Source organism: Empidonax traillii, unplaced genomic scaffold, assembly GCF_003031625.1.
Source record: "Empidonax traillii isolate 1590-97213 ecotype Southwest subspecies unplaced genomic scaffold, ASM303162v1 scaffold647:size433247, whole genome shotgun sequence".
NCBI classification, from domain to species: domain Eukaryota; kingdom Metazoa; phylum Chordata; class Aves; order Passeriformes; family Tyrannidae; genus Empidonax; species Empidonax traillii.
The window spans coordinates 10,793-20,034 of record NW_020955840.1 but is presented as its reverse complement, the minus strand read 5'-3'; the positions used below and the strand labels follow the sequence as shown (position 1 = coordinate 20,034).

Genomic DNA, 9,242 nt, shown 5'->3' with positions numbered 1-9,242 from the left:
TTTTTTTTTTTTTTTTTTTTTTTTTTTTTTTTTTTTTTTTTTTTTTTTTTTTTTTTTTTTTTTTTTTTTTTTTTTTTTTTTTTTTTTTTAAATAAACTCCACTGTGCAAAACTGTGCATTTTCTTTGGTATCCATTTAGGTAGTTTTCACTTAGTACTTTTTCCTACGTATAGGTATATTTTGTCTCACTTTAGACAGAGAATTAAATTCTCCCCCCAAAAATCATAATTTTGCTGGAGGCTACTGATTGGCCTGATATTACATAATGCCCCTTATGTAATTGGAAAGAGAGAAATTGATTCTAGCTATCAAACTACTGGCCTCAAAAGGAGTTTAGACTTTCTGGCAACATCGGCCTCTCTGAACTGATCACGAGCTTTTCAACCCAAAAAGTTCAACACTGACTTTTTTTTTCTTTTTTTTTTCTTTTCTTTTCTTTTTAAATTACACAAGAGAAAATAAAAACTACACTGCAACAAAAATAACCATTTGTGTTCATGTAGTTAGCAGCAGCTTTTTAAAAAATAATTATAATAATAATAATAAGGCAGATCCTTGCCTTTGTTATGCCATTAAAAACATTCTTGTTCCCTAGAGAGAAGCATTCTGGAAAAAGTTGAAAAAAAAAAAAATAATAATAACCCAACCAAAGCTTGCCTGCAAGTTCAAGTTTTTGTAAAAAAATATATACATAATTTATTCTACAACATATGTGCCTTCTGTTCATACTTAGACATGTTTAGTGCTTTGTGTTTAGAGTTCGTTTTCTGTCGTCCCTCCTCTGAGGACAGCCCTAAAACCAGCCTGGGTTTCTCAGGTCTGCTGCCTTCACACCGCTCTTCAACAGTACCGTTGTCTGAAAACTGCTCCGGGCCAACTTCTCAGGTCAACGTGCCTTTGACCGATAGATGTGGGTTTTGTGTTTGTTTTTGTTTCTGTTTTCTTTTTTTTTTTTTTTTTTTTTTAAACTGTCAACCAAAAGGGAGAGGAAGAGCCTGCCAGTCATATCTCCGACTCCCGCCGCAGCGGCCGCGGCTCGAGAGGCACGCCGGCCTGGTTGTGGTGGTCCATGTCGGGGTGGGTGTCTGTGCTCATGCTCTCAGGCACCCCCGTGTCGATCTCGTCCTCCTCCTTGCTGGTGAGGGCGACCTCGTTCTCGTAGCAAAAGGAGTTCGCGTTCGAGAGAATGTATTTCTTCTCTGCTAAGTCTCTGGCACTACAGATGGGTGTGTTGGGCACTTCGTATGTTTTGTGGAACCTCGAGTAGTCCACTTTGTAGTAGTTTTTCTCTTCGAAGAGCACGGGCTCGTAGCGGTGGCCCCAGAGGATTTCGTTGGCCAGGTAGGAGCTACGGCACTGGGTGGTCATGGCGGTGGCCTCCACCATGCCCTCCAATATTACTACAATTTCGAAGTCAGCATTGTCCATGTCCTGCTTGCTCAGGTCATACAAAGGACTGTCTTCGTCTATCTCGTGTACTATGGTGATCGGGGAGACCAGGAATATTCGGTCTATGCCGCTGTCAAACCCCACGTTGATGTCTATCTGATCCAAGGGGATGTACTCCCCTTCCGACGTGATCCTGGATTTGAGGAGCTGCGCTCGCACGTGCGCCTCCACCAGGTGGCTTTTCCTCAGGTTCCCCACGCGCCACATCAGGCACAGCTTCCCGTCTCTCATGGCCACCACGGCGTTGTGGCTGAACACCAGAGTTTCGTTCCTCTTTTTGGGCTTAGCCATCTTTGCCATGACGGCGCCAATGATGAAGGCATCGATGATGCAGCCCACTATAGACTGGAAAACCACCATGAACACGGCGATGGGGCACTCGTCTGTGACGCACCTGAAGCCGTAGCCGATCGTGGTCTGGGTCTCAATGGAGAACAGGAAGGCTGCGGTGAAGCTGCTCACCTGAGAGACGCAAGGCTTGCTGTTCTCTTGGTTCTCCAGATCCCCGTGCAACAGCGCAATCAACCAAAACACACAGCCAAAAAAAAGCCAGGAGAGGATGAAGGTCAGGCAGAAGATAACCAGCATCCACCTCCAGCGGATGTCCACGCAGGTGGTGAAGATGTCTGCCAGGTATCGCTGTCCCTTCTCCCCCACGTTAATAAACTGGACGTTGCAGTGGCCGTCTTTTTTGACAAAGCGGCTCCTGCACTGCTGCCTGGTGTGTACCTTGCCCTTCCCATTTCCAAAGCCGTTGGCCACGGCCATGGTGGACAGCTTCATGCCGTCCTCCTCCGAAGACACGATGCTGTAGCGGTTGGTTCGCACGCTGCCCATCACTACTGCTGTGGACTGAGGTGCTTCTGCTTTAGAAAACAGTCTGAGTTTCTGCAAAACCCTTTGGAGAAACAGTTTTGAAAGTTCTAGAGGAACACACACACGCGGAAAAACCGGGGAGAGGTCGGAGTCCCCAACAGCCCCTGGATCAACCAAGGACAGTCTTCTGGCATGCAGAGTTAGCTTAGCAAGCAACCGTCATAGAGAGGGCATGGTCTGCAAGAGAAAGAGAAACGTCGTATTAGATCCTGGAGGGACAGCATGAGGAATCAAACCCGCAAGGATCGAGTCCTGCAGACCTGCAGGAAGTTTCCTTTTCCTTAACAACACTCTGAGCAATGCTCAGCGCTCACAACCATGCACGGGCAGGAGCCACTGCGAGGAAGGCACTCCTCTTCCCCGGGGAAAGCCCCCCAGGCATCGCGTCACACAAGTCCCTCAGCAACATCCACTTTAAAGCTGGACACCCAGAGAATCCCTCTGCCATTTGCAACTGTGCTTTCTGTGTACTGGGAAGCAAACAGCTCGCTTTAACATCCGCCTGCCCAAACGTAAACACTGGAGCTGTTTGTGGTGACTTACAACGCGTCTCCCGGGCTGTTTGTCAGCGACAAACCAGCAAAAGGGAGGGTGGTGTGTACAGAGAAAAGCAATAAACCTGGAAAGTGCAAATAGCAGTGATTTCCATGAAACTGGATCTCAGATCATTTTTTTAACTAAGCTGAAAGAGTGAGCTGTGTACTCTCTGCACAGGGCAGGAATGAGGGCGGCATTAGTTCCTCTTTAACTCCAGAAACTCACTGGGATCTCTGCAGGTTTTAGGCATAAGCTGGACAGAGTAAATTAAACCTTGCAGTGATACAACTACCGAAAGGCTACAGTGGAGTAGAACCACCTGTCTTCATAACACCTTCAGTAGCAAGCGCCAGCACCTTCCCCTCAGGAGCCCGAGGCAGCCGATTCCATCTCCAACAGGTAACGGCTCCAAGTGTCCCATGGGCCTTAAACATCACCAATTAAGACTCAGCTGAGAGGCTACAAACCCTTCTTCCTGAGGGCAGAAGCCACCAAACTTGTTTCAGGGAGGCCTGGCTTAGACCCAGGTTCAGCTTTTAACAAGTGCGTCATCCATTAAGTCATGTTCTGTGTATCAGGAAATGGAATTGGAATGCTGCAGAGGAGAGAGGCACTAATGCCACTGCTCCATCTACACGTGCCCCATGCAGGAGACAAGGCTAAACCCGAGTGCTGGGCAATGCCTGCTGTCCCTTTGTCGTGGCAGAGGAGACTTCAGAACCATTTACCAGAGCAGGGGATTAAATCGCGATGCTCTCCCTAAATTAATGCTACCAAAATTCATCTGAGTTTGTCCAAGGCCCAACAAAACTGCAGTCACTGTGGAGCACAAACCCTGCCCAGCAGGACCTCTGTCTTCCTCTGACTCGAATCCCACAACAGTTGCAGATAAGACGTTTTCTCCTCTCCCAACAGCAGCTCCTAAAGCCCTGCAGAGGTGTTCCAGAAACTTGAGGGATTCCAAACAGCTCCTCAGCCCTCCCACATCCTTCCACAACCACATTACAAGGGCTTTAGCTCAGCAAACACTTGTTAGGAAAAGAGCAGGTGACAAACAGCAGCATGACTGTGCTCTCAGTTCCTTGCAGGCTGCTCTTCCCTCCGGGATCTCTTCAGGGTTCACTTTTACCTCCTCTTTTTTCCTCACTCCTGTTTGTTGTGCAAGAATGTGTCCCGATGCCTATTTGCCAAGATTAGTCATCTGTGACTTCAGCTCCTACAAGACATTTTGGCAGCTCTCAATAGGTTCAGTAATGCCCATTTTGAGCACAGCCCTCAGCAACGAACACTTATGGTGTAGCTGCCCTCTTACTTATTCTGTACATTTATTCTTCCTTGTACAACTGTCCTGCCTGCACTGCCTAAGGATCCACTTTTTCCCCCCACACACCTTTTTGTTCTCATTCCCATCAGGATGTCATTCTCAAAAATACAAAAGAATACTTTTAATGCTCACTTAAATGATTTTTGTTTTGGCTGGAAAACACGTTTATTAGAAACCTGAACACAGCAGGGAAGCGAAATTACTGTTGATACATTCCACACACACACACACACAAAAAAACTTCTTGAAAAGCCATTGCATTGCTCTGCAAATCGATCAGTTACAAACCACATCCTATAATCACAGTCATGTTCGACTTCCACGGTCAAAGTCTGTTTTGTTCCAAGCTGATGGAAACACACAGCCTAGGAAACAGTTTATTTTGAAGTCTGGAGTTTTTTTTTTTCTCCCCTGCATTGTCTGCTGGATTTTAGAGGAAAACTTGTGGTGGAGGGAAAGATAAGCTGTAAAGTCTCAAGTGTCTGACTATGCAGCTTCCCTCACAAAAGTCTTGACCTGAGGACATTTGTTTGAATTCCACAAATCACTGAAATCCTAACGGAGCTTCCTGCAGTGAGCTGGCTGCATTCAGAAGTTTGGGACCCGAATCAGGTATCCTACATTGCCACATTCCTCCCCTGAAGGGCTCAGCACCTTCTACCTACTGCACCTTGCCCAGCATCTCCCCTCCCTGGCTGCTCAGTGGGTGCTGTGCCCTTGGGAGTGGACCTGCACCCATTTGGCTCTAAGGATCCCTAAATCCAGGGGTGTGCCTGGATTTGCAGACTGCTGGAAGTTTATCCCACAAAGCTCTGGCATGTTCCACTGCAGCATAGTTGTCTTCTTGCTTTTACAGCCCAAACTGCCTCTCATCCTTGTGAGTGCTCGGAGTGGGGAGGATGCCGGGACGTGCGGGATGGGAGCAGGACCAGCCCCGTGCACAGGGACCAGCCAGCAGGTCTGATCTCACTCCTGCTGGTGGCAGGTCCTGTGAAACCCCCAGTGGATCCACTGGCTGCCTGACCACACACCTGACCAGTGTTCATCCTGACCTTCCCAACTGGTTTCACCAGAGGACCCCCCCAAAAATCCCAGACACAACCAGCATGAAAACCTAATGGTACTTCTCATTTTGCTAATCCACCTGCTGCTCCAAGGCAGAGCAAGGCTGCTGCCCCCCTCCCCACCCCAGCATCAGCTGCTGGTGGCACCAAAAATGCCAGTGTGGGACCAGCCCTGCAAACCTCTCCAGACAAAAAAAAAAAGAACCAACCCAGCACCCACCAACTGAGCCCAGCATTTCTATACCTGAGCCCAGTGCAGCCAGACACACACACGCAGCTGGAAATTCAATCATCACTAGGTGTGTTATTATTATTATTATTAATCCAGGTTACCTTTCCTCCTGGAAGGGAGAACAGGCAACGCAGCTTGTAATTACCTGCACTGGCACTGACACAGCATTACTGGGAAGGGATGAGATGGGATGGGATGGGATGGGATGGGATGGGATGGGATGGGATGGGATGGGATGGGATGGGATGGGATGGGAGAGCCCTGGCTTGCTCTGCTGCGAGGGGATGCTTGGAGGAGCCGGGAAAAACGGGGCTGTGCTGCATCTGCAGCGTTTCCGAGCCAGCATTTGGGGCAATGCCACGATGAGGAGCCCAAACCCTCGCTTTCCCCTCAGCATCCCCCTGCAGCCCTTCCCCGGGGAAAGAGCTCACACCGCACGTTCAACTCTGCAACGAGCAGCTCGAAGGGAATTTGTGCAGAAGGTTAAAGACTGAGGGAAAACTCAGAAGTGCAAGGAGAGGGGAGGGAGTGGAGAGGAGCACTAACGAGCGCTTGGAGCGGTTATTCCCAGGCTGACGCCACACAGCCCTGCGGAGACAGCCGGGCACATGTTGCCAAGAGAGCACCAGCACCAGCTCAGCCAAGCCTTCCCTGCTGCCCTCGGAAAACAGAACAAAGGAGCTTCTCGCCCCAGCGAAGCCTGTTCCCACATTCCTGCTCCCTCGCTGCCGGGCACGGCCACCCCTGTAACCTTTCTCCTTAAAAGTCATTCCCCAGGGCTTCTCCGCTGGTTTGGGGAGGACTCGAGTTACACGGAGTGCTGAGCTGCTCTCAGGAGAAGGGTCTGCCCTTCACGGACAGGCAGTGGGGGAAAAAAGTAAATTAAAAAAAATAAAATAAATAAAAAAAGATCAGATTATGCAGGGAAACGGGTGAGAAGAAATAGCAGAGAAGAGGACAAGTGGCGTTTGCATCTGCTGTCCTGCCAGGGAGACGCGCTCGGGGTATTTGTAGCCGATGACAAAATAACTACGAGTGGAACAGCCATCACCAGGGGGTGTACGCGGTGCACCGGCTGCGAGGATGGAAAAGCAAACAAGTGTAAAGGTAAGGCTGAGACAGGGAGACAAGTGCGGGCAGCCCGCGGGGTGCGGAGGCGGCGGGGACAGAGCTGCGGGTCCCGCTGACCCCCGACACCTGCGGGTCCCGGGCACCGAACCCCCGAATCCATCTGCCTTTGCTTATCAGTATTTTTTCCTGTAACTGTCAGGAACTAAGCTGAAACAATACAGCTCTTCACAGCCTGTATTTTTTTTTTCTCCTTCTTCCTATTTTTTTTATTATTATTATTTTTTTAGCAGGCTGATCTGAAATAAAGAAGCCCCACCGTTTCCACGCTGCCGATGAATGAAGCTACAGGTTCATTTCACACCCTTCTAAACCGCTCCGGGCACTCAAATCCATCTGAGCGCTGGGACTCGCTGCTTCTGCCCTCCCTCTTGTGCAGGAACAACAGGCGAGAAGAAGGGAAAGGGATGGAGCGGCGCGCCTTGAGCGACACGGAGTTGTCATGAGAACTTCCAGCCCTTCCCCAGGATAAAATATCCCGGGGGGGATGGGGGGGAGCAGCTGGTGCATGGAAAGTTATGAGCGCAAACAGATGCTGGAAGCAGATGCTCGGGCGCTCCAGCCATACCTATCGAATTATTCCAGGCACTGAGAATAGCTCGGGGATGGGGGCGTGAGAAATGCAGGAGTTCCCCCTCCAAACCGGGGCAACACAAGGGCAGCTTTATCTCAGGGGGTCGCGACACAGCACAGCGCATCGCCTCCCCCCCTCGGGGGGCTGCGCTCCTGGAAGTGGGGAGGGGGAAGAGAGAGAGAGAGAGAGACAGAGGGGTGGGTGGGCGACTCGAAAGGATGGAGAAGGAGCTTTTCTTACCTGCCGCGGCCCGCCAGGGAGGTGCGTGTGGAGGGCAGGGGTGTAAGATCCAGCAGCTGGGGGATGCCGAAGCCGGCCCGGTGCCCGCCGCCCGCCCGCTCTGCGCTCCCGCCCGCCCGCGGCCCCTTTTTGCGGGCGGCCATGGGATGTTTAATAGCGGCCCCGCCGGACACGCCTCCCCCGCCCCGAAGGCCAATGGAACAAGGAGGGAGTGGTCGGGGGGGCGCGGCCGCGGGGGGAGCCCGGGAGAGGGATCGGCGGGATCGGGAGCGGGAGAGGAGCGGGGATGCTCCGAGGGACGGGGGATGCTCCTCCGGTTGAGCGGCGAGACCCCGGTCCCCCGTACACGGGGAGAAGGCAGCAGGTCTCCGTGTCCTCGCTGCGGAGGGTCCCGGGAGAGGGCTGCCGGTCTCCTGCTGCCCGTGTGCCCGCTGCGGAGGGTCCTGGAGCAGCCGCGGTGGATGCGGGGGCTGCCCGGGGCTGTGCGGGCACGCAGCGCTTTGCTCCGTTTCCCGACACCGGGAGGCTCCGGGAACGCCCGCGGGCACCGAGCACCTGCCTCGGGTACCCCCCTCACCCTCCCAGCGCTGCCGGAAAGGCTTCTGCGGGACTTCACATTCAACTTGGGAAGGTCCCGTGAGTGGAATCTGGGAGCCTGCTCTCGCTCCCGTTTCCATGTCTCAGGATGATGTCCCGAAGCCCCGGGCACTGATAAAAAAATACCGGAGACAGAATAGTTTCTTCCCTTTTGTTCCTTTTTTTTTCTGTTTTAGTGAAGGGAAACGCGGAGGTGCAGGGTATCCCATCCCAAAGTCCTGACACTTAACAGGAATGGGAAGCCAGGCAAACACAGCAGAGCTCTCCTAAGATGAAAATCCTTCTTCTTAACTCAAATCAAACGTCCCTTCCGAAACAAGAGCTTTGATCCCTGGACTGAGATCTTTTAGAGCACTGCTGGAAGCAAGAGCGTTATCAACCTGGCTGCACTGTGTGGGATTCACGTCTTTGTTCCCTGGCTCACCTGTGGCAGCTCGGTCGGGCTGGCCAGGGTGGAAATATGCAGAAATCAAACTGATTTTTAATAGCTTGTCCTCCCTACAGTGAACGTGGCCTAAGATACAGAAAAATAAGGATGAAGTGTCTGGCTGGGAGCCTTGCAGGAACAAAAACAGCCTTGTAAGCAGAGCCCGAAGTTTGCCAAGCCCTGATGGACAGTGCAGGGGTGTTAGTTTCCAAGGCAGGTGTCCACTGCAGAACATGCTCCTGCTGCCCCCGGAGAGCTGAGTTCCCGAGTGCCAACAGCTGAAATCCAGCAGGGAGCCCTGTCATGTGCTGGAAAACTCAGAGCCAAGGTGACTGCTGAGTGCAAAGGGGGCATAGCACACAAAGCTTCAGAAACTGGCATAAACACCTCGATTTGCACCCAGGGCTCTGCAACACCCTGAAATGGGTGCTGGGGATGCTTGTGGGATGGTGAATCATCAGGCAGGTCTGCCTGGGGGGATAGACAGGCCCAAGTGGGTCGGCCACTCTCCTCCGAGGAGCCTCTTACCACGTCCAGGACAGGCTGTGAATACGAATCCTTGCTTTCCACAGCAATGCCAGTGCCTGCAGTCGCTCCTTATTGCTTAAACTCTCCTCCTCACTTGTTTCCTAAGCTTACAACTCCGGGATGAGCTGCCTTTAAACACTCACTGGAGGTGCTTTGCCCAAACACTCCCTCATGGTGCGGAGGTTTTAAGAACACACTCCTCATGCACTGACCCATCCCACCAACTGCCTCTCCTGGCACTGACAGTGCTCGCCGAGTTCCTCTGA

General features: G+C 51.7%; 1 protein-coding gene across 1 annotated transcript; it reads right to left on the bottom strand.

Moving 5' to 3' along the window:
* Positions 1–955: 955 nt before the first annotated feature.
* KCNJ2 (potassium voltage-gated channel subfamily J member 2) lies at positions 956–7,511 on the bottom strand. Its single transcript, XM_027899154.1, has 2 exons — positions 7,425–7,511; positions 956–2,502 (listed from the first exon to the last, which is right to left on the bottom strand). Exon 2 carries the CDS (start codon positions 2,284–2,286, stop codon positions 1,003–1,005), a length of 1,284 nt encoding a protein of 427 aa, XP_027754955.1. The 5' UTR covers positions 2,287–2,502; positions 7,425–7,511; the 3' UTR covers positions 956–1,002.
* Positions 7,512–9,242: the final 1,731 nt, after the last annotated feature.